Below are 22,303 nucleotides of genomic sequence, written 5' to 3' on the forward strand. Positions count from 1 at the left end.
CGCAGGGCAGAATAGCGGGAAGGTGGGCGGGTCTGGGAGGGGAGAGGCCAATCAGAACTCGCAGAGAGGGAGGGGCGTGCTCGCCTTACCCCAATCAGAAGTGAGCCACACGGCGGGAGGGCGTGGCTTAGAGGATAGCTGTCTAATCGTGCTGCAGGATTCGTTATAATGACAGAGGAGAGAACGAATCAAAGTGCAAAGCAGCGGAGGTGGAGGTGGGGAAATGTAACCACATCCTCCTTGGTCGGGAGAAGGGGGCGGGAAATGGAAAAGTTAACCAATCAAAGGCTTCAGAGGAGGAGACCGTTGCAATCGCCCATTCACGGCCTCTGTTTTGATGGAAAGGGGCGGGGCTTGTCGCAATGCAGCCAATAGGGACAAGCCGTGCGGGCTCTGTTCTCCCGCCGGCCGCCAGGTGGCGCGAGTCCCCGCTTCGCGCTAGGTCTGACCCGCGGCGGCTTCCGTCGCGCTGCCGGAAGTGGCTTCGCGCCGTTGCGCTGCGCCTCCCGCCATGGAGACCTGGGTGCGCTTCAGCGCCCAGAGCCAGGCCAAGGAGCGGCTCTTCAGGTGCGGGGAGCGCGCGGTGCTGGCTCCGGGGCGGGGCTGCCCCGCCTCCCCTCACCGGGGCCCCGGGAGAGGGCGGTCCCGGAGGCCTCTCACGCCGCGGCGTCTCTTGCAGGGCCGCGCAATACGCCTGTGCCTTGGCGGGGGACACGCTGCGGAGGAACGGGGCGAGCGCCGGGGTCCTGGCCAGCGTTCAGCAGCTGGAGGCTCACCTCAGCCTGGGCCGTAAACGTGAGTCCCGGTGCTGGTGGGGAAACGCCCCCCCCTCCCCTCCCCTCCCCTCCCCTCCGTGTGTGTGTCCCCCTCCGGTAACCGTCTGTCTGTCTGTCCCGCAGTGCTACGTCTGGGGAGCTCGGCCGAGGCGTTGGAGGCGGCGAAACGGGCCATCCACCTGTCAGACATGGTGCTGCGGTTCTGCGTCACCCTCAGCCACCTCAACCGCGCCATGTACTTCGCCTGCGACAACGTCCTCTGGGCGGGGAAGACGGGGCTGGTCCCCAGAGTGGACCAGGAGAAGTGGAGCCAGCGATCCTTCAGGTGAGGGCTCGGGCAGCTGCCCCGGGGTGCTCAGAGCCACAGAATTATAAAATCACAGACCGGTTTGGGTTGGGAGGGACCTTACAGCCCATCCAGTCCCATCCCATGCCCCGGGCAGGGCCACCTTCCACTAGCCCAGGTTGCCCAAAGCCCCGTCCAACCTGGCCTTGAACCCTTCCAGGGAGGGGGCAGCCACAGCTTCTCTGGGCAGCCTGTGCCAGGGCCTCACCCCCCTCCCAGGGAAGAATTTCTGCCTTCGATCTCACCTAAATCTCCCCTCTCTCAGTTTAAACCCGTTCCCCCTCGTCCTATCCCTCCCCCCCCGATCAAGAGTCCCTCCCCCCTTTCCTGTAGCCCCTTTCAGTCCTGGGAGGCCGCTCTAAGGTCTCCCCAGAGCCTTCTCTCCTCCAGCTGAACCCCCCAACTCTCTCAGCCCGTCCTCACAGGGGGGTGCTCCAGCCCCCCGAGCATCTTCGTGGCCTCCTCTGGCCCCGCTCGAGCAGGTCCGTGTCCTTCTGCTGTTGGTGCCCCCAGAGCTGGACCCAGCACTGCAGGGGGGTCTCACAGAGCGGAGCAGAGGGGGAGAATCCCCCCCTCGCCCTGCTGCCCACACTGCTCTGGGTGCAGCCCAGCACACGGGTGGCTTTCTGGGCTGCCAGCGCCCGTTGCTGGCTCACAGGCAGTTTTCCACCCCCCAGCCCCCTCCAAGTCCTCCTCGGGGCTGCTCTCCAGCCACTCCTCGCCCAGCCTGGGTTTCTGATCTTCCCCAGGGCGAGCAGGTTTCTCCTCTCTCTTCTGCTGCCCCACAGAGTGGGGGTGGATGAAGGGGGCTGAGCTGCCCCTCAGCGCTGCGTGCAGGGGCTTTTTCCCTCCTTTCACCGTACCGACAGCAGGAAGCTGGTGGGCGCTTGGCCCGGCTCAGCCCCTCGGCTGTGGGTAGAACGTGGGCTCTTCCTCCTGCACCAGACGGGGTTTTTAAGACATTTTATTTTTGTGGCTGATGAAGAAACAGCCGGAGGGTCCCGGTGCTGCCGCAGACCGCGGTCCCCTGCGCTGTTTGCCGGCTCTCTCTGCTCTCCCCCTGCCCCATTCCTCTCCCCTCTTTTTCAGGTATTACCTCTTTGCCCTCGTCGTGAACCTGAGCCGGGACGCCTACGAGATCCAGATCCTGATGGAGCGCGAGGCGAGCGGGAAGCGAGCGAAAGGCTCCGAGAACGGCCGCCAGCTCCGGGCTGACAACGGGCTCCAGCAGCTGGGGCTGAGGCTGCAGATCCAGCTCCGCCTCCTGATCCGCGTCCTCCGGAACAACCCTCCTCTGCTGCTGGACGTGGTGAAAAACGCCTGCGACCTTTTTATCCCTCTGGACAAGCTGGGGCTGTATAAAACCAACCCGGGCTTTGTGGGGCTGTGCGGCCTGACTTCCTCCATCCTCTCCATCCTCACCATCCTTCATCCCTGGCTCAAACTGAAGCCTTAGTTGTGCTCAGAGCCTGTCTCCGGGCTCTAAGCCAGCCTAGGCAGATATCTGGGGACCCCGGGGGTTACTCCTGGGGCTGGGACACGACTCAAGCTGACTGTCTAGGTCCCGTTGCGCGCGGCCTGGCTGCTTTAATAAAACGGGCTGCGGAGACGGGAGGAAGGTGGAGGGAGTTTGCGGCGTCGGAGCCCCGCAGGGACCTGCTGCAGCTGCCTCGGCTCCCTGCACCACCGGCGAGGAGGGCGAGACTCAACAGACCTAAATTTGGTTCTTTTCCCCATCGACTGTAGGGCCTGTCCGGCCGTTTTAGGGCTTTAACATTTCCCCTCCCTCTTTAGGGGGGGCTCTTAACACGCAGCCAGCCGAGAGGGAAATATTTGAGGCTGGAGGAGGCTGCCTGGGGCACCGGGTGCTTCTCTCAGACTGGGGGGGGGGGGTGTCTTAAACCACAGGGTGAGGGTGCGTCTAGCGCTGGCCGGGCACATCCAACACCTGTTTTGACCCTTTATCTTCCTTTTAAAGAAGTTTTAAGTGCAGAGAGGGTGAGTTGAAAGGACTTGGGCTGCAGATGAGCCGGACCCAGCTGGGCGTTCGGAATTGAACTTGGGGTAAGTCCGTGGGGCCTTGGCCAGCGCCGCTCTGCCGGCGGCGGTGGGTTTGAGGTGAGGTTATTTCCTCGCCTGCACCTTCCCCGCGATGCCACCTCACTAAATTTGCCCGTTTTCTTGGTTTCTGTGACACCAGCTAACGCTGCTAATGCCAGGCAGCGGGCTTGGCCCAGCTCTAAAATGTTTTACTTAACCCCAGACTGAAGGACGGACTCAGACTGGGGATTATTTTTATTTTTTATCCGGGGGGTGCGACGTCCCTTGGGCCGTCCCCAGGAGGGCGACGTGGAGGGAGGGAGTGACCCCACGTGCTTTTCAAACCCTCTGGTGTGGTTTTTTTTTTTGAGCTTTGTGCACAAACAGCTGGGCTGAACCCCCTTCCCCGTGGCAAAGGACACAAACACGTCCAGCCTGTCGCGGCGGGGGGGGGCTCGTGTGTTTTGTCCCGGGCTGTGAGTGATGGGGACACCCCAGGGACTCGTGTGTGTGTCCCCCCCCCTCAATATTTAGGGTCCTTGCTGCTTTTTTGGGGGGGTTTTGTGGTGCACTCAGGAGGACCCTGGATCTTGCTCTGCGACACCCCCCCCCCCCCCCCACTGCGCTTCTGAGCTGGTGTGGGAGAAACTGGGAAGACAAACGAGCTCGTTTCATCTTTTCCTTGAGGTTTTTCCCCCCTTTCCAGGTACTTTTTTAATTTTTTTTTTTTTTTTGGCTCAGCTGCTGTGAGCAAATGAGTTTGCCAGTGCTCAGCCCCAGCAGAGCGCGGTGACCCCCCTTTTGTCTCCGTGGCTGGGCGGGGGCGGGTTGGACCTGAGCTCCGGTGCCCCCCCTGAGCTCCAGCTTCTCCTGCTTTTAAAAACCCTGGGATAAGGGAAATCGTCACTAACTGGACGAGGCTCTTCGTTAGCCGGTACCTAAGGCTGGGGCTGATGACGGTGACGGGGGTGACCCCACCACGGGGGGGGCCAGGGGGGTCCTCACGGTTCTGCCCTGCGCCAGGACACGGAGGTCTGGGGCTCGGGGAATTTATTACAAATTACTACAAAATTACTATTAATAAAAATATATATAGAGAGATATTATGTATATTTGTTTTTATATATAGAAATATTTATTTAATTTTGCTGCTTATTTAATTTTCTTATTGCTGTATATTGATCTCATCCTTAATTTTCATCCTTAATTTAATTTTTATAGTAAATATGAAAGTTTAGGAGCTAAACTTTCTACCAAACTCTGGAAGTTTGGGCAGCTGTGGGGGGGGGGACTGGGATGGGCTGGGGATGCTGGGATGGACTGGAGGCACTGGGCTAAACTGGGGGAGTCCTGCGTTGGACGGGGGGTGCTGCTCTGGGGTCACTGGGGGTGGGCTGGGGACACCTGAGCTGGAGTTGGGGGGCCTGGAGACACTGGGATGGACTGGGGGCACTGGGCTGGTGGTGCTGGGCTGGATTTGGGGGTACTGGGCTAAGCTGGTGGTACTGGACTGAACTGGTGCTGCTGAGCCAGACTGGGGACACCGAGCTGGATGGGGGGTACTAGGCTGAACTGGGTATGCTGGGCTGATTTGGGGGCACTGAGCTGGACTAGGGGTGCTGGACTGGGGTCACTGGGCTGGACTGGGGGTGCTGGGCTGGACTGGGGCCACCAGGCTGGACTGGGAGCGCTGGGCTGAACTGGGGGTCCTGGGCTGGGCCGGACTGGGGGTGCTGGGCTCATTTGGGGACACTGAGTTGGACTAGGGCCACCAGGCTGAACTGGGAGCACTGGGCTGAACTGGGGGTCCTGAGCAGGACTGGGGGCACTGGGCTGGGAGTGCCGGACCCTGGCACACGAGGTCACCTCGTTTTGGGGCGCAGGGGCCTTTGGGGACAACACCTGCCCCCCCTCCCCTCCCCTCCCCAGGCCCTTGGCACAGCTGCCTCCTGCCACCCTCCCTGGGGACAAAGTGCAGCTGGGGGGGCCGTGGGGGGGGGGACACCCCAACTCTGGACGGACGGACGGACGGAGGGAAAACCGAAAACCTTCCTCTCCTCGTCCCGGCTGCTCCGGCGGTTCCTGGACGCGGCTGTTCCCGCCCCGGCTGAGCTCTGCCAAACTCGCTGCATCCCAGGCGCCACGTGGGGTGAGCGGGGTTCGGCAGGGGGGGTGTGGTGGTGGTGGGCGGGGGGGGAAGTGGAATTTGGGGTGACCGGTTGCGTTTGGGCTGGGCTGGCGGCGAGAATGAGGAAGAGGTGGGTGCTGGGAGGGTTTTGCCAGGGCGGGACAAGGGTCGCCTGTGCCTCAGTTTCCCCACCCGGGCACAAGACTGTCCTGGGGGGGGTCCTGGGGGATTTCAGGGACCCCCCCCCACCCCCTCCCTCACCCACCCGCCACCCTTTTGGGCCAATTCCAGGTGGTTTTCTTCCTTTTCCCTGCAAACCCAGGGAGGACCGGGAGGCGCGGGGGGACGATTTGGGGACGAAGTGGGGTGGCTCTGCCGTGTCCCCCCGTGTCCCCCCCAGGCTGGGGTCTGGCCCTGGACATGGGGGGCAGCGCTGGGCCCCCGGGGGGGCCGTGCCTGGCCTGGCTTTGCCGCGTTTGCCAGGACAGACACCGTCTGTTTTTCTCCTCCAGTTTCCTGTTGTTTTTTTCTTCCCCCCCCCCCCCCCAATAAAAATACCAAAACTCTTGGCCACAACCGCCCCGCGGCCAAGAAGCACAAGTTTGTCTCTGTGCAAAAAAGCTAATTTTTACTTTTTTTTTTTAATTTTTTTTGGGGGGGGGAGGGGGGGGATTGGAAAATAAAACCCACCCTAAAAATCAGCAGAAAAGCAAACCTGGGGGCTCAGCCTGGGGGAGCCCCCTCGCCCCGCTCCAGGCAGCCCAGGCGAGGAGGAGGAGGAAGAGGAGGAGGAAGAGGAGGAGGAGGTTGGGTGGCGTGTTTGCGCTGGGTTGGGCCCCTCAGCCTGCGGGATCTGGTGTCCCAAATCCCACGGGATCTGGTCGCTGAGCTCCGCCCTGGGATCTGCGAGTCCCCAGGGGGATTTGATCCCTGAGCCTCCCCCCCCGCCAAAGTGCCTGTTGGAGGCCCCCGGGGATTTGGTCCCTGACCCCCCGCTCTGGGGTCCAATCCCCTTGGGGTCCAGCCCCTGATCCCCCTGGGATCCCATCGCCCCGGGATACGGTTCCTGATCCCCTGGGGATCCAGGCCACAGCACCCCCAGAAGCCATTTCCTGATCCCCAGGATCTGACCCCCCCGGATCCAATCTCCTGTCTCTCTGGGATCCAATTCCCCCCCCCCAATCCAGTCCCTGATCCCTCTGGGATCCACTCCCCGAGCCCCCAGGGGACAACTGACCCTGCCACCGGATCCAGGTGCCACCTCCCACCCCTCCTCTTGGTGCTTCCCTTGGGAGGGGGGGGGTCAGGATCCTCCCCGAGCCACCTGTGGCACCGCTGACCCCCGTCTCCCGCCGCAGGCCGCCTCCGTGGGGGCACCCGGATGCCCCTTCCAGCCCCACCGCAGCCGCCCCGCTGCCCCACCGGAGGCCATGGGGCCCCCCCCGACTGCCGGTGCCCGGGGGGTTTGGTACCTGGTGCTGCTGGCGCTGGCGGGGGACGCGGCGTGGCCGTCGTGCCGCATCGACGCCGACAACCGGACGGGGCTGTGCAAAGGGCAGGACCTGGGGCGGGTGCCCCGCGACCTCCCCCGCGGCCTGCAAGGCCTCGACCTCTCCTACAACAAGCTGCGGGAGATCACGGCGGACGACTTCGCCGGCATGACCCAGCTCCGGCGCTTGGATTTGGGTTACAACAACATCTCCCACATCGCGCCGGACGCTTTCCTCTCCAACCTCCTCTTGGAGCAGCTCCGGCTCTTCAACAACTCCCTCAACTTCATCCCAGCGCCGGCGTTGCGACCGTTGGTCAACCTCCGTTGGTTGGACATGTCCAACAACCTCTACGGCAGCGCGGCGCTGGACAGCGTCTTCGGCGGGCTGCGGCAGCTGCGGGAGCTGTCGCTGGGGGGGCCGCTGCTGCGGGTCATCTCCCAGGGGGACTTTGCCGTCTTGAAGGACACGGCGCTGCAGAAGTTCGCTGTCAAGTCGGCCTCCAGCCTGCGGCGGTACGAAGCCGGGGCTTTCTCGTGGCTCAACACCACGGAGCTGTGGTGCGACATCGCCTTGGACGAGAACGCGGCGGCTCTGCCGGTGATGCTGCGGGACCTGCGGGGCAAAGCCCTCGACTACCTGCGTTTCCGTAACCTCTTCGAGTTCACCTACTACACCGGTGACGCCGATCCCTTCGCCGGCTTGGCCGACCTGCAGATCACCAAGTTGGTTTTCTTCCGAGGCAAGTTCAACGAGAACCTCCTCCGCTTGGCCTTGCTCAACGTCCAACGCTCCCGTGTCCGCGACTTGGCGCTGGTGGCCATCGATTTCGCCCGCTCGCCACGGCGGAACAGCTCCGGCGTGGGCGCGGCCGCCCCGCGGCTCGATCGCCTCTTGCTGCAGGACATCAGCAACCCCGACGTCCTGCGGTTCGACTGGACCTTCACCTGGTTGAGCGGCGTGGCCGCCCTCTCCATCATCAACGTCAACTTCAACTATGTCCCCTGCGACGTTTGGGGCGAGATGCGTAACGTGGAGGTCTTGGACATCTCCGGCAACCGCCTGGAAGACGGTTATATCTACAACCAACGTTGCAACTACCAGGATGTCATGCCCAAGCTGGAGAGCTTCATCGTGGCCACCAATCAGCTCCTGAGCCTGGCCGTGGTGGCCGCCTTGACACGGACCTGGCCCCGGCTCACCCGCCTTGATGCCAGCCACAACAGCTTGGGCAGCCTGCAGGAGACGTGCCAATGGAGTCCCACCTTGCGTTGGCTGGCCCTCCACCACAACCGGGTGACGGCGGGCACCTTCGGGTGCCTGCCTACCACCCTGGAGTACCTGGACCTCTCCTACTCGCAGCTCGACCGCTTGAACATGGACTACTTCACCCGAAGCCCCCGGCTGCGGGAGCTGCGGTTGAGCGGCAACAAGATCAAGTTCATCCCCTCGGAGTGGAGATGCCCCCGTTTGGAGGTGCTGGCCATCGATGGCAACTCCTTCGGCGTCATCAACCGCGGCTCCTTCGTCAACATGCCGCGGCTCGTTAGCCTGGCGGCCGGCAACAACCCTTACCACTGCACCTGTGACCTCCACCTCTTCCTGGAGGAGACGCGGCGACGGGGACGACCCACCTTGGCCGACTGGCCCCACAACTGGACCTGCTACCACCCCGAGCCTCTGCTGGACACGGCCGTGGCCGCTTACGCCCCGCGGCCCTTGGAATGCGACGTGCCGGCGCTGGTGGCCGTGGCGGTGGCCAGCACGGCGCTGGCGGTGGCGGCGTGCGCCGCGCTCTGCTGGAAGCTGGACGCCGCTTGGTACCTGCGAGCCACGTACCGCTTGGTGCGCGCCAAGTACGGCGGGCGGCGGGCGGGCGCCGCGCGCCGATGTTCCTACCACGCCTTCATCTCCTACAGCTGCGCCGACGCCGACTGGGTCCGCCGGGAGCTTCTGCAGCGGCTGGAGAGCACCACGCCGCCGTACCGGCTCTGCATCCACGAGCGGGACTTCACGCCGGGCCGTTGGATCATCGAGAACATCGTGGAGAACATCGAGAGGAGCGCCAAGGTCATCTTCGTCCTCTCCCGCAGCTTCGTGGACAGCGAGTGGTGCAACTACGAGCTCTACTTCGCCCACCAGCGCGCCGTGGGGCTGGGCAGCGAGGACGTCATCTTGGTGGTGAAGGAACCCATCGATGCCCGGGGCTTGCCCCGGCGTTTCGCCCGCCTCCGGAAGATGTTGGGCACCAAGACCTACCTGGAGTGGCCCCGCGAGCCCGGGAGACGATCCTTCTTCTGGCTTCAGCTTCGTAGCCTCTTGGGCAACCCCGAGGGGCTCGGGCCGGCCAGCGGCGAGGAGGAGACGGCCGTGGATGCCACCACGTAGCCCCGTGTCCTTCTGTAGCTGGAGGGTGGTCTTGGGGTGCCACCGTGTGCTGGGCACCCCACTGCCTCACCAGGGGCGGCGCAAGGAGCAGCTGTTGGGGTGGGATGGGGGGGTCCTCGCCAAGCTCACCTCGTCTTCTCCACCTCCTCCAAGGGCCAGGAGATGGGGACAGTGTCCAGGAGGTGGCAGTGTCACCCGGAGGACGTGGCGACCCTAAATCCACCCTAAATCCACCGAGGGACCAGCGGTGACCCCCAACCCCCCATCCCGACGCCCCCAGCCTTAAGCCGAGCTCCCGGGGGACAAGAACCGCGTGTCCCCGCCACGTCCGTGGGGTTCAATCCCTGGGGGGGGGGACACACACAAACCACAGGACACGCTTCCCACCCCGTGCAGGGACCATTTTGCTGGGAAAAGGGGAAAAATCCTCTTCGGCAGCACCCCGAGCATCACGGTGCCCCCCCAGATCCCTCCTCCCCCTTTCTCCTTCTTCCCTCTCCTCTTTTTTTTTCCGTGTTTTTCTCCACTTTGCCTTTTTTTCCGAACTCTGTCCCCCCCCCCCCCCCGAAAAAAAAAAAAACCACCACTCAGGCTGTTTATTTTTAGCAGCCAATTGAAGATGAAGGAGGAGGAAAAAAAAATATTAAAAAAAAAAAAAAAAGAGGGAAAAAGAAAAAAATATCCCGTCCGGAGACAGAGTAACCTTTGAGCCGCTCCCGGCCGATGCCGGCGGCTCCGGCGACGGTCGGGCGATGGAGGGTGGTGGGTGCTGGCGGCTTCTCCCGGCGCTGCTCCTGCTCCCAGGTAACGTCACCCCAAAATCCATCCGGATTTGGGAAAAAGAGGGTGGTTGGGTGTTTTTTTTGGGGTGAATCGGAGGCGTTTGGGGGATGCTGCGGGGCTGGGGGGGGGGCTGGTGCTGAGCTGGGTACCCATTAACCCAGAGCGCAGCGATGTGTGGGTGCCCCCCACTGAGCTGGTCGGGGGGGTGTGTTTGGGGAAAAAAGCGCCTAGTTTTGGTCCTTATCCCCCCCCCCAATATATTTTTGGCTTTTTTCTGATGGGGGGGGGACCCCAAAACCTCGCCTGGGTTTGGGGCCAAGGCCGGCGTGGAAGGGAGCCAAACCCCGCTGAGAGGGACTCAGAAAGAAAACTTTAATGGAAAATCTCTACGGTTTTTTTGGGGGGGAAAAAAAGACAAAAAAGGGTTTTTTCCATCCCCGCCAAGGGGAAGGTTGGTGGTTGGGTCCCTGGTCCCTCTCTGGCCCTCGGCCGCCCCGTGCCTCAGTTTCCCCGTCAGGAGCCGGAGGGGTGGAGGGAGGGGGGGGGGGGCGACACCCACTTTGTGGGTCTTTTGAATTTTGGCAGCAAATACAACCCCCCCCTTGGGCCCCCCGAAATGCCCCCCCCCACACCCCCCCGAGTTGTCCACCGCGGAGCCTCCTGGGGTGCTGGGTGCTGCCATGGGGTGCTGGGTGCTGCCATGGGGTGCTTGGGACCACGCGTGGGGTGCTCAGCACCCAGCACCTCATCCCCACACCCCCCCCAGTACAGGGCCCCCCCCAAACCCCTTGGGCTGTGCTCCCCCCCCTCCCTTTCCTGACAGTCTCCCCCCGGGGGGGCGAGGGGCACCCCACGCACCCATGGGTGCCAGGCCCGTGCCACAACTCCCCCCCCCACCCCCCCTTTCTTCATTTTCCCACCCAAACCCGCTGGGGGGGGGCAGGGGGGGGCATCGCCCTGTCTAATTACGGGGCTGCGGCCGCAAACGAGGCAGCTGCGGGGCGCACCCATCCCCGTGTGTGTGTGTTTGTGTGTGTCCCCCCCCCCGTTTTAATTCCCCGCTGGGTGGGAGGTGGGTGCCCCCAGCAGCACCCAAAAAAATCTGGGGGGGCTTCGTGTGGCCCCCACGTCGCGGTTTGGGGGTTGCACCAAAGTGGCCCCGTCCCTATAGATGGGGGGGGGGGAGCTGCAGGACGCCTGGGTCTGTGGGTGCCCCCACCCTCAGCACTCGCCATCCCCTTCCCCCCCCCGAACCCCCCCAGGGCTCTGCGTGGGGTTCAATGTCGACGTGAGGCGCCCGCGGCTCTTCCACGGGCCGGCCGAGGCCCAGTTTGGCTACAAGGTGCTGCAGAGGGCAAGTGACGGGGAGAAGTGGTGAGTGGCACCCATGGGGTGGGGGGGGGGGGACACGAAATGGGGGCTCCTGGGGGGCTTTCACCCCCCTCCCAGAACATCCCACGGCGGGGGGATATGTGGAGCAGGGTGAAGGGATGGGGGGTGCAGGGCTTGTGATGCCCTGGGGAGGGGGAAACTGGGGCAGGAGGGGGGAAATGGGGCAGGAGGGGGAAATGGGGCAGGAGGGGGAAAATGGGGCAGGAGGGGGAAATGGGGCAGGAGGGGGAAAATGGGGCAGGAGGGAGAAATGGGGCAGGAGGGGGAAATGGGGCAGGAGGGGGAAATGGGGCAGGAGGGGGAAAATGGGGCAGGAGGGAGAAATGGGGCAGGAGGGGGAAAATGGGGCAGGAGGGAGAAATGGGGCAGGAGGGGGAAATGGGGCAGGAGGGGGAAATGGGGCAGGAGGGGGAAAATGGGGCAAGAGGGGGAAAATGGGGCAGGAGGGAGAAATGGGGCAGGAGGGGAGAAATGGGGCAGGAGGGGGAAAATGGGGCAGGAGGGGAGAAATGGGGCAGGAGGGGGAAAATGGGGCAGGAAGGGGAAATGGGGCAGGAGGGGGAAACTGGGGCAGGGAGCTGGAGGGCAAAGCCCCCTCGGTGTTTTCTGGGGGCAGAAATGGGGTTTTAAGGCTCCCTGTGGGTTTGTGCTTTGCGCCGGCACAGTTTGGGGGGGGGGGGGCGGCATGAAACTAGGGGTCCCCTCAGTAAAACCGGGGGGGGCGCGGGTGCCTGCGCCGGCGGCGGGGTTGCGGATCCAAGGGAGGACAGCCAGACACACAGCCAGCCAGACGGACGGACGGACGGACGGAAACCGCCGGCAGCCCGGTGGCGGAAGCGCCGTGGCACGGTGCCGGCGGCGGGGGCGGGCAGGGTTTGGCCTCGCGCCCCGAAATGCGGCGGCGGGAGCGGGGTGGTGACCCTGCCCCGTGTCCCCTCACCCTCTGCCACGTCCCCGCAGGCTGCTGGTGGGGGCCCCGTGGGACGGCGACCGCCAAGGCGACGTCTACAAGTGCCGCGTGGGACCCCCCAACGCCACGTGCGCCAAAGCCAACCTCGGTACCCCCGGGGGGGGGAAGGGGGTGGCCGCAGCCGTGGCTTTGGCCTTTGCAGGCCGCCGAGGTCACGGTGGGGTTCGGGGTGGGGGGTGTCACCCCGGTGCTGACCCCCCAACCCCGTTCTTTCTCTTTCCGTGGCACCGAGGGTCCGCAGCCGCCGGCGTCCCCCCCGTCCCCGGCCGCAACGTGCACTTCGGGATGACCCTGGTGGGCTCCAAGGACGGCGGCTTCGTGGTGAGAGGAGCCTCCCCCGGGGGGACCTGAGGCACGGCCAGGGGCAGGGGCCGGCTGCCAGCCCACGCTCTGTCCCCCCGTGTCCCCCCCCGGCCAGGCTTGCGCCCCGCTTTGGTCCCAGGAATGTGGCACCTCGGTCTTCAGCACCGGCATCTGCGCGCGGCTGGATGACGACCTGCGGCCGGTGGGGACCATCGCGCCCACGGCGCAGCGTGAGTGGGGCCGGCGGCGGTGACAGGGGACACGCCGGGCCGGGCTGCGCCGGTGCCAGCTGCGTGTGTCCCCCCTGGCCAGGCTGCTCCACCTACATGGACATCGTCATCGTCCTCGACGGCTCCAACAGCATCTACCCCTGGTACGAGGTGCAGAACTTCCTCAGCAACGTCCTCAGCAAGTTCTTCATCGGGCCCGGCCAGATCCAGGTGAGGTGGTGTCCCCAGGGCCATGCTGGTGTCCCCAGGGCAATGCTGGTGTCCCTGAGACCATGCCAGTGTCCCCAGGGCAATGCTGGTGTCCCCAGGGCCATGGGAGTGTCACCAGGGCCATGCCAGTGTCCCCAGGGCCGTGGCGGTGTCCCCAGGGCAATGCTGGTGTCCCTGAGACCATGCCAGTGTCCCCAGGGCCATGGGAGTGTCCCCAGGGCCGTGGCGGTGTCCCCAGGGCAATGCTGGTGTCCCTGAGACCATGCCAGTGTCCCCAGGGCCATGGGAGTGTCCCCAAGGCTGTGACGGTGTCCCCAGGGCAATGCTGGTGTCCCTGAGACCATGCCGGTGTCCCCAGGGCCATGCCAGCATCACTAGGGCCATGCCGGTGTCCCTGGAGCCATGCCGGTATCACTAGGGCCATGCCGGTGTCCCCAGGGCAATGTCGGTGTCCCTGGAGCCATGCCAGTGTCCCCAGGGCCATGCTGGTCTCCTCAGGGTAATGCCGGTGTCCCCTTGTCCCCAGGGTGATGCCATCCCCTGGATGCTGCCATCATACACACACCAATGCCGTCATCCCTGGGGTGGTGCCACTCTTGGGGTGATGCCACCCCTGGGGCAATGTCATTGTCCCCAAGGCGATGCCACTCTCAGAGTGATGCCACCCCCTGGGGCGGTGGCAGCTGCGGATGCTTTTGGGGGGTCAAGGATGCGCTTTGCCGTGTGGGGAGGGGGACGGGGACACCCCCCTGCACATCTGGGGGAGGTTTTGGGGCGCGGGGCTGAGCACCCTCTCGGCGCAGGTGGGGGTGCTGCAGTACGGGGAGCGGGCGGTGCACGAGTGGGTGCTGGGGCGGTACCGGACGGCGGCCGAGGTGGTGGAGGCGGCCAAGAACATCAGTCGGCAGGAGGGGAGGGAGACGCGCACGGCCCTCGCCATCCACCGGGCGTGGTGCGTCGGGAACGGGGCTGGGAACGGGGCTGGGAATGGGACTGGGAATGGGAATGGGACTGGGAATGGGACTGGGAAATGGGAATGGGAATGGGAAATGGGGCTGGGAATGGGAATGGGACTGGGACTGGGAATGGGAATGGGAAATGGGACTGGGACTGGGACTGGGAATGGGAATGGGACTGGGAATGGGAATGGGAAATGGGGCTGGGAATGGGAAATGGGAAATGGGGCTGGGAATGGGAAATGGGGCTGGGAATGGGGCTGGGAATGGGAATGGGAAATGGGAATGGGAAATGGGAATGGGAAATGGGGTGGGAATGGGGCTGGGAACGGGAATAGGAAAAGGGCCAGGAATGGGACCGGGAATGGGGTTGGGAATGGGTTTGGGAGTGGGGTTGGGATTGGGATTGGGGTTGGGGTTGGGGTCAGGATTTGGGGCTGGGATTCGGGGTTGGGAACAGGGTGCGAATCGGGATCAAGACTGGGGTTGGGATTGGGATTCGGCTCAGGGTCAGGATCAGGACCGGGATTTGGATTGGGGTTGGGATCAGGGTTGGGAGCGGGATGGGCCTCACACCACCCACCCTTCCCGGAAGCACCGAAGCCTTCAGCCCCGAGCGGGGCGGGCGGGCGGATGCCACCCGGCTGCTGATCGTGGTGACGGACGGGGAGTCCCACGACGGCGAGGAGCTGCCCGAGGCGCTGGCGGAGTGCGAGAAGCGCAACGTCACCCGCTACGCCATCGCGGTGAGTGCCGCGTTTCCCCGCTCCCCCTTTGTGCCGTGGCGGGGTGTGCGGTTGGGGCAGGATCTGACCCCCGGCCGATGCTGGGCCCACCCCCCCTCCCCAGGTGCTGGGGCACTACCTCCGCCGGCAGCAGGACCCCGAGGATTTCATCCGCGAGATCAAGTACATCGCCAGCGACCCCGACGAGAAATATTTCTTCAACGTCACCGACGAGGCCGCCCTCAACGATATCGTGGACGCTTTGGGCGACCGCATCTTCAGTCTGGAAGGTGCCGTGGGGCTGGATCCGGGCCTGGACCCTGAAGCGGGGCAGGGGGGGCTGCAGAAAAAACAGCTGGAACCGCATTTGGAGCAATATCCCCCCCTCCTTGCCCCCCGCCTCCTCCAGGCACCCACGGCTACAACGAGAGCTCCTTCGAGCTGGAGATGTCCCAGATCGGCTTCTCCATCCACCTGCTGGAGGTGCGGCCGCGGGGACGGGCAGGATGAGGCCCAGGGAAGGGTTTGGGGGGGTGGGGGGCAGCGACCGCCTGCCCCCGAGGCTTTGCAGAAGCGGAAAATAATCCTCAGCCCATCCCGGGGTTGTCACGCCGGGCACTGAGTGACATTGTGGGGGGGGTTGGGGACAGTGAGGCATCACCGCGCACGTGATGTCCTCGAGGTGTGTGACACACGCGTGTGTGTGTCCCCACTAAGCTCCCATCGTGCTGCAGCGTCCTGTCACCCCCCCACACACACCCCCCGACCTTGTCCTCGGCTCCCCAGGACGGGATCCTCTTCGGCATGGTGGGAGCCTACGACTGGGATGGGGCAGTGCTGGAGGAGAGCCCCCGCGGCCGCATCGTGCCCCCCCGGGAAGCCTTCGAGAAGGAATTCCCGCTCGAGCTGAAGAATCACGCGGCTTATTTGGGTACGGAGGGATGGCCCGGGGGGATGTGGGGGGGATGGGGATGCTCCGTGTCCGGGAGATTTGGGGTGAACCGGGGATGCTCCATGTTGGGGAGATTTGGGGCGAACTGGGGATCCTCCATGTCTTGGAGATTTGGGGTGAACTGGGGATCCTCCATGTCTTGGAGATTTGGGGTGAACCGGGAATGCTCCATGTTGGGGAGATTTGGGGTGAACCGGGGATGGTTCATGTCTTGGAATTTTGGGGTAAACTGGGGATTCTCCATGTCGGGGAGATTTGGGGTGAAGCGGGGATGCTCCATGTCCTGGAGATTTGGGATGAACCGGGGATGCTCCATGTCTTGGAAATTTGGGGTGAACTGAGGATTCTCCGTGTCCTGGAGATTTGGGGTGAACCAGGGATGCTCCATGTCTTGGAATTTTGGGGTGAACCGCGGATGCTCCATGTCCTGGAGATTTGGGGTGACTGGGGATGCTCCACATGCTGGAGATTTGGGGTGAACCGGGGATGCTCCATGTCTTGGAGATTTGGGATGAACTGGGGATGCTCCATGTCTTGGAAATTTGGGGTGAACTGAGGATCATTGGCAACTGTGGGATGCTCAGTGCCCCAGGGACGCTCGGTGCCCCGGGGATGCCCGACGTCCCAAGGATGCTCAGTGCCCCGGGGATTCGGGGTGGGGGGCTGAGGATGAGCACCCCAGAGATGTGGAGCAAACAGGGCGCTCAGTGTCCTGGGCATGGGGGGAAACCAGGGGTGCTGGGTGCTCTGGGTGACCGAGAAGGACCACCCCAGGCTACGCCGTCTCCTCGCTGCGGCTGCCCCGTGGGCAGCGCCTGTACGTGGCCGGAGCCCCTCGCTTCCAGCACAAGGGCAAGGTGATCCTCTTCGAGCTGGACGCTGCAGGGACCGTGACGGTGGCGCAGGCGCTGACGGGGGAGCAGGTAGGGGCTGCTGGTGGGAGTTTGGGGGGCCAGGCAGCCGTGGGAAGGAGCTAACGGCAGCCCCCAGCCTCACGTGGCCCCGCTGCGACCCACAGATCGGCTCCTACTTCGGCAGCGAGGTCTGTGCCCTGGACGTGGACGGTGACGGGGTGACCGACGTGCTGCTGGTGGCAGCTCCCATGTACCTGGGGGCCCAGAGCAGGGAGACGGGACGGGTCTACCTCTACAGAGTGGGGCAGGTGAGGGGCTGGGGGGTGCAGGGGGGCTGGAGGGGTGTGGGGGGATCGGGATGCACAGTGGGGCTGGGGTGGGATGCAGTGGATCGGGGGACACAGCAGGGTTGGGAGGTGCAGTGGGATTGGGGGGACACGGCAGGGTCAGGGGGGTGCAGTGGGATTGGGGGGGACATGGCAGGACTGGGGGGACAGAGCAGGGTTTGGGGGGGCTCACAGCAGGGTCGTGGAGGACACACAGCCCAGGGGATCCCCCTGTGCTGGGCTCCTGGGGCTCCTGGATGGAGCACACAGGGCCAGACTCAGCACCGTGGGCTACTGAGGGCCACCCTGCGCCCCCCCAGCGGCTCCTGGCCCCCGCTGGCACCCTGCACGCCGACAAGAAGCCACAGGACTCCCGGTTTGGCTACGCCATGGCCGCCGTGCCGGATCTCAACCACGACGGCTTCACCGACGTGGTGGTGGGGGCTCCGCTGGAGGACGGGCACCGCGGTGCCGTCTACGTCTACCACGGCGCCCCGGGCACCCTCCTGCCCCAGTACAAGCAGGTGAGATGGGACTGGGGGGGTGGGGGGCGGGGGGGGAGGATCTCGCTGCCATCTGGGTGGGGGCTCCATTAGGTTGAGCACAACCTTATACGAGACAGCAGCGAAGCCACTGCTCGCCCTGCTCTCGCCTCCCCAGCGCATCGAGGCGGCGGCGCTGGGCCCAACCCTCAGCTATTTCGGGCGCAGCGTGGACGGGCAGCTGGACCCGGACGGGGACGGGCTGGTGGACTTGGCCGTGGGGGCGCAGGGGGCGGTCGTGCTGCTGCGGTGAGGCCTGGGGACAGGGGACAGCGGTGGGGACAGCGCTGGGCCCCCGCGGTCTGCAGGGCCACCCCCCTCAGCCCTGCCTGGCGGGATGCCCTGGGGGGGTCTCCTGGACTCCCCCGTGCCTCAGTTTCCCCCCGCTCTCCGTGGAGGAGAGCCTGGGGGCGGTGCAGGGATGGATGTCACCGTCCTCACGAGCATCCCGGTGACGCTGTCCCCTCGCTGCCAGCTCCCGCCACATCGTCCAGGTCAACACGTCGCTGACGGTGGAGCCACCAGCCATCAACGTCATCCAGAAGAACTGTCAGCGCGGTGGCACCGGCGCCGTCTGCCTACGGGCCAGGGTCTGCTTCCGCGCGGGGACCCGAGCCTGGGGCCAGCGGGACAGGGAGGTCGGTGAGTGCTGGGGACTGGGGGGACGGGACAGGAGCTGGAGCATCCTGGGTGGTCCCTGGAGCATCCCAGCGTGCCTCCAGAGCATCCTAGGAGCATCCCTGGGATGTCCCGAGTGTCACTGGAGCATCCATATGCCATCCCAGAGCATCTCGGGGTGTCCCTGGAGCATCCCGGGGTCCCTGGAGCATCCCAGGAACATCCCAGGGTGTCCCTAGATCATCCCTGGGTGTCCTTGGAGCATCCCAAGGGCTTCCCCAGAGCATCCCAGCAGCATCCCTGGGGTGTCCCCTGAGTATCACCAGAGCATCCATGTGCCATCCCTGGAGCATCCCAAGGGCTTCCCCAGAGTCTTCCTGGAGTATCCCGGGAGCATCCCTGGAGTATCACCAAAGCATCCATCCGCCATCCCTGGACCATCCCTGATGCACCCCCTGACCTTCTCTGCAGCACCCCTGGGGTGTCCCCGGAGCATCTCCAGGGTGTCCCCAGCCCCGCGGGTGTCCCCAGGCGCTGACCCCCCATCCCCGTCCCCCCACAGAGCTCCGCTACAACGTGTCCCTGGAGGAGAGGACACCGGGAGCTCGCGCCGCCTTCGACTCCGGCGCCCGGCGGCTGCTGCAGCGGCGCCTCGAGCTCTCGCTGGGGAGGCAGAGCTGCCTCCGCTTCCCCTTCCACGTCCTGGTGAGCCACGGCGGGATCCCCCCCCAGCACACGGGGGACTTTTTCCACACCCCACCCCCCCACCGCCTCCCCGCAGCACTGGGGGGGGGTAATGGGGACCCCTCTGCCCTCCCCAGGACACCACGGACTATCTGCGACCCCTCAGCTTCACGGTGAGGTTGGCCATGGCCGAATCCACCGGGCCGGTGCTGGATGAGACGTCCCCCACCACCATCCGGAAACTGGTGGGTGCTGGCGGAGGGGGGTGGCTGGATCCAGGCTCATCCCTGGATGACACCCGGCTCCTTCCAGATCCCCTTCTTCAAGGACTGCGGCGAGGACAACGAGTGCGTCACAGACCTGGTGCTCAGGGCCACCATGGACATCGCCAGCTCCAGGTATGGGGTGTCCCCGAGGTGTCCCCAGGGCTGAGCCGTGTCCTGGGAGCCCCCCGGGGCCGTAACCGTCCTGGTGGCTACAGGCAGAGCCCCCACGTCCTGCGCAAGGGCAGGAGGAAGGTGGTGCTGGACGTGGTCCTGGAGAACAAGAAGGAGAACGCCTACAACGCCAGCCTGCTCCTCCGCTTCTCCAGCAACCTCCACTTCTCCAGCCTCGCGCTCCAGGTACCCATGAGGGAGGCCCCCCCGGATCTGTATGGCCCCTCCAAGACACCGTAGTCCTTCCAGCCCCATACAGACCCCCCAGCCCATCCCAGGACAAAGGTTGGGGTCTCTCCGGTCTTATAGAGACCCTCCAGCCCATTCTTATTCCCAACCCATCCCAGGTGGGAGGTTGGGGTCCACATGGCCCTGTTGGGGTCCATTGGGCCCCATATGGGTCTCTCAACCCATCCGAGGTGGGAGTTGGGGGTCCATTTGGCCCCGTTGGGGTCCATTTGGCTCCATATGGGTCTCCCAACCCACCCCAGGTGGGAGGTTGGGGTCCATGTGGCCCCATTGGGGTCCATTGGGCCTCACATGGGTCCCCCAACCCATCTGAGGTGGGAGGTGGGGGTCCCTTTAGCTCCATATGGGTCCCCCAACTCATCCAGGTGGGAGGTGGGGTCTGTGTGGTCCCACATGGGGCACCCAACCCATCCCAGGTGACATGTGTCCCCCCCCCCTGCAGGACACCAGCCTGGTGAAGTTGGAGTGCACGGCACTAGCGGGCCACCACCAGCTCTGCAGCGTTGGCTACCCCGTTTTCCGCTCGCTGGCCAAGGTAGGGGACCAGGACCCCCCCCCAGGACCCCCCCGGGACCCCGTGCACCCATCCCACCCCAATGATGGCCCCACTCGCCCCTCAGGTCTCCTTCTCCCTGGAGCTGGAGTTCAGCTGCTCCGTCCTCCTCAGCCGAGCTGAGGTCACCCTCGAGGCCAGCAGGTAGGAGCGGGGTGGGGTGGGGTGGGATGGGGGACTGCACCCCACGGGGTAACCGTGGCGGTGGGTTTGGGGGATCTGGGGGGGGTCTCGGGGTCCTCCTGAGCTCCCTGTGGCCTCATCTCCCCCCTCCAGTGACAGCACCGAGGCGACGCTGGAGGACAACGTGGTCCAGTTTTCCACCCCCATCCGCTATGAGCCCGACCTCTTCCTCTCCAGGTGGGGCTGGGGAGAGTGGGGCAGAGAATGGGGGGGGGGTTCGTGGTGCTGGGGAGCAGGATCCGACCTCGCTCTCATCCCGGCAGCGACTCCAACCTGCACCGCTACGAGGTTCACCCGCTCGGCACCTTCCCCCACGGCCCCGGCCCTGAATTCAAGACCACGGTGAAGGTGAGATATGGGGGTGCAGAGGGGGGGTCCTGGGGGGTTCCTGGCTCACCCCACTCTCCCCCCACCCAGGTGCAGAATTTCGGGTGCTACCCAGTCCGAAACCTCACGCTCCGCATGGCCCTGCCAGCCCTGGGCTACCGCCGGGCCACCTTCCTCTCCGTCACGCGCATCCTGGCCGATAATGTGAGTCCCTCACCCGAATTGGGGGTCCGGAGGGGGGGGGCGGGTGTCCCTGCACCCCCCCAGCGCTGACCCCAGCTCGTCTCCCCCCACCCAGGCTACGTGCACGCTGCGGACCCCCCCCGAGGAGCCGCGGCAGCGGGGCACGGCCATGGTGGTCCCCGTGCACCCCGAAGATCTCCTGCACGTGGACAGGCTGGTGAGCATCACCCCAACGACCCCCGAGCCGGGGTTTGGGGGGGCTGGGGGTGCTCCCCTGCTGTGTCACCCCCACTTTTTGTCCCCGTAGGACTGTGGCAATGCCTGGTGCCAGGAGCTGAGCTGCCAGCTGGGGCGGCTGGACCGCGGCGGGGAGGTCTCCATCCACCTCCTCCGCACCATCCACAACGACTTCTTCCGTGGGGTGAGGAGGGGATGGGGGTGACCCCGCCCTGCCCCCCCCATCTCGTTCCAACCAGGAGCAAAGAGCTCGAGGTGGGAAACAGGGCTTGAACCCCCCCACACCCCTTTTTTCCCCTCCCCAGGCTAAATTCAGGAGCGTGAAGGTCGTCAGCACGGTCTGGCTGGGGGTCCCGGGGAGCAGCGTGCTGGTGCTGGAGGAGGGGGCACATCGGAGGGAGGTAGGAGCCCCCCCAGACCCCCACTGCCCCCCAAACTTCAGGGTGCTGGCCTGTGGGGACACCCCCACCCCCGTTTGCTCCCTGGGGACCCTTCATTTTTCTGCAGATGGTGCTTGAAATCATCCAGGGGAAGCGGGTGCCCATCTCCCTCTGGATCCTGGTGGGCAGCATCCTGGGGGGGCTGCTCCTCCTGGCGCTGATCATCTTCTGCCTGTGGAAGGTGAGAGCGGGGCTGGGCTGGGCTTTGGGGGTGAGGGGGGACAGCAGGGGACATGGCCGGGGACAGGGCCCTCAGCCACGCTCCCCTCCATCCTCTCCCTCTCACCCCAGCTGGGCTTCTTCACCCGCAAGAAGCTCCCCGAGGAGGAGGAGGAGGAGGAGAAGAAGGAGGAGCAGTGAGGGCTGGCGGGGGCCCCTCGAGCCCAGCACCGTCGGGAGGGGACACGGCCCTTCCCCATCCTTGGGGACAACGAGGGGCTCGGGACTCTGCCACCCCCCCGCCTCGGCTCCATCCTCGCGGAGGGCGATGCCTCCGCGGGGGCTGGATTGTGCTGGCACGCGGATGCAGCCAGGTGAGGTCGGGGGTCCAGCGTCGGGGCGAAGGAGGCCCCCCAGGTTTGACCCGAAGGACTTTGGGGGGTTGGTTGTGGAGATGGGGAAAAGGGGAAAAAAAAAAAAAAATCACCCGGGGCTGAAACAAGCAGCTCCCCCCCCAATAAAGCTCAGCCCCGCCGAGATGCTCGAGCGTGTGGTACCCGCCGCCGCGCTCTGCCCGCGCGTGGGGATGCTCCAGGAGCAGAAACACTTTCCCCTCCCAGAAAACCCCCAAAACGCTCTGGAGTGACACCAGCCAGGGCCAGAAAACACAAAGGGAGGGGGAGATAAGGGGTGCACGGCCCCCGGATACCCCCAACCCCCCCTCCACGGTCCCTTCAGCCCTACATCTCCCCCCCACCCTTGCTGGGTCCTGCCTCCTCGGCCCTGGGAAGCATCTGGCTTAAATTCTGCTTCATAGGGAAA

The 22,303-nt window shown here is 64.9% G+C and overlaps 3 protein-coding genes across 4 annotated transcripts; all 3 read left to right on the forward strand.

Moving 5' to 3' along the window:
- The first annotated feature begins 459 nt into the window (after positions 1-459).
- PEX11B (peroxisomal biogenesis factor 11 beta) lies at positions 460-2,740 on the forward strand. The gene is made up of 4 exons (XM_074853026.1): positions 460-567; positions 680-795; positions 900-1,101; positions 2,212-2,740. Exons 1-4 carry the CDS (start codon positions 512-514, stop codon positions 2,576-2,578), a joined length of 741 nt encoding a protein of 246 aa, XP_074709127.1. The 5' UTR covers positions 460-511; the 3' UTR covers positions 2,579-2,740.
- Positions 2,741-5,409: 2,669 nt separating this feature from the next.
- Positions 5,410-9,168, forward strand: LOC141936393 (toll-like receptor 2). The gene is made up of 3 exons (XM_074853302.1): positions 5,410-5,420; positions 5,582-5,651; positions 6,649-9,168. The coding sequence occupies exons 1-3, from the start codon at positions 5,410-5,412 to the stop codon at positions 9,166-9,168; spliced, it is 2,601 nt and encodes an 866-aa protein (XP_074709403.1).
- A 405-nt stretch (positions 9,169-9,573) lies between these two features.
- ITGA10 (integrin subunit alpha 10) lies at positions 9,574-22,018 on the forward strand. Of its 2 annotated transcripts, none has more exons than XM_074852944.1 (30): positions 9,574-9,972; positions 11,214-11,325; positions 12,304-12,401; positions 12,546-12,634; positions 12,732-12,846; positions 12,929-13,056; positions 13,860-14,008; positions 14,608-14,758; positions 14,862-15,027; positions 15,147-15,220; positions 15,524-15,668; positions 16,464-16,612; positions 16,708-16,851; positions 17,190-17,393; positions 17,530-17,660; positions 17,887-18,053; positions 18,592-18,734; positions 18,851-18,958; positions 19,026-19,111; positions 19,195-19,336; positions 19,842-19,934; positions 20,020-20,096; positions 20,229-20,312; positions 20,399-20,483; positions 20,553-20,666; positions 20,761-20,862; positions 20,953-21,066; positions 21,188-21,283; positions 21,390-21,503; positions 21,614-22,018. In XM_074852944.1, the coding sequence occupies exons 1-30, from the start codon at positions 9,921-9,923 to the stop codon at positions 21,680-21,682; spliced, it is 3,501 nt and encodes a 1,166-aa protein (XP_074709045.1). In that variant the 5' UTR covers positions 9,574-9,920; the 3' UTR covers positions 21,683-22,018. The 2 variants fall into 2 exon arrangements, with proteins under 2 accessions (XP_074709045.1, XP_074709046.1); XM_074852945.1 differs by having other exon boundaries at positions 12,555-12,634.
- The last annotated feature ends 285 nt before the right edge of the window (positions 22,019-22,303 follow it).

Source organism: Strix uralensis, chromosome 32, assembly GCF_047716275.1.
Source record: "Strix uralensis isolate ZFMK-TIS-50842 chromosome 32, bStrUra1, whole genome shotgun sequence".
Classification (NCBI taxonomy): domain Eukaryota; kingdom Metazoa; phylum Chordata; class Aves; order Strigiformes; family Strigidae; genus Strix; species Strix uralensis.

Excerpts from the sequence above, each read along its gene's own strand:
- PEX11B (XM_074853026.1), top strand. The coding sequence starts at position 512 with ATGGAGACCTGGGTGCGCTTCAGCGCCCAGAGCCAGGCCAAGGAGCGG. Across the intron at positions 568-679 it reads GCCAAGGAGCGGCTCTTCAG|GGCCGCGCAATACGCCTGTG; the intron begins GTGCGGGGAGCG and ends CGTCTCTTGCAG. Across the intron at positions 796-899 it reads CCTCAGCCTGGGCCGTAAAC|TGCTACGTCTGGGGAGCTCG; the intron begins GTGAGTCCCGGT and ends TCTGTCCCGCAG.
- ITGA10 (XM_074852944.1), top strand. The coding sequence starts at position 9,921 with ATGGAGGGTGGTGGGTGCTGGCGGCTTCTCCCGGCGCTGCTCCTGCTC. Across the intron at positions 20,667-20,760 it reads CGCGCATCCTGGCCGATAAT|GCTACGTGCACGCTGCGGAC; the intron begins GTGAGTCCCTCA and ends CCCCCCACCCAG. Across the intron at positions 21,284-21,389 it reads AGGGGGCACATCGGAGGGAG|ATGGTGCTTGAAATCATCCA; the intron begins GTAGGAGCCCCC and ends ATTTTTCTGCAG.
- LOC141936393 (XM_074853302.1), top strand. Across the intron at positions 5,652-6,648 it reads GGGGACGATTTGGGGACGAA|GCCGCCTCCGTGGGGGCACC; the intron begins GTGGGGTGGCTC and ends CTCCCGCCGCAG.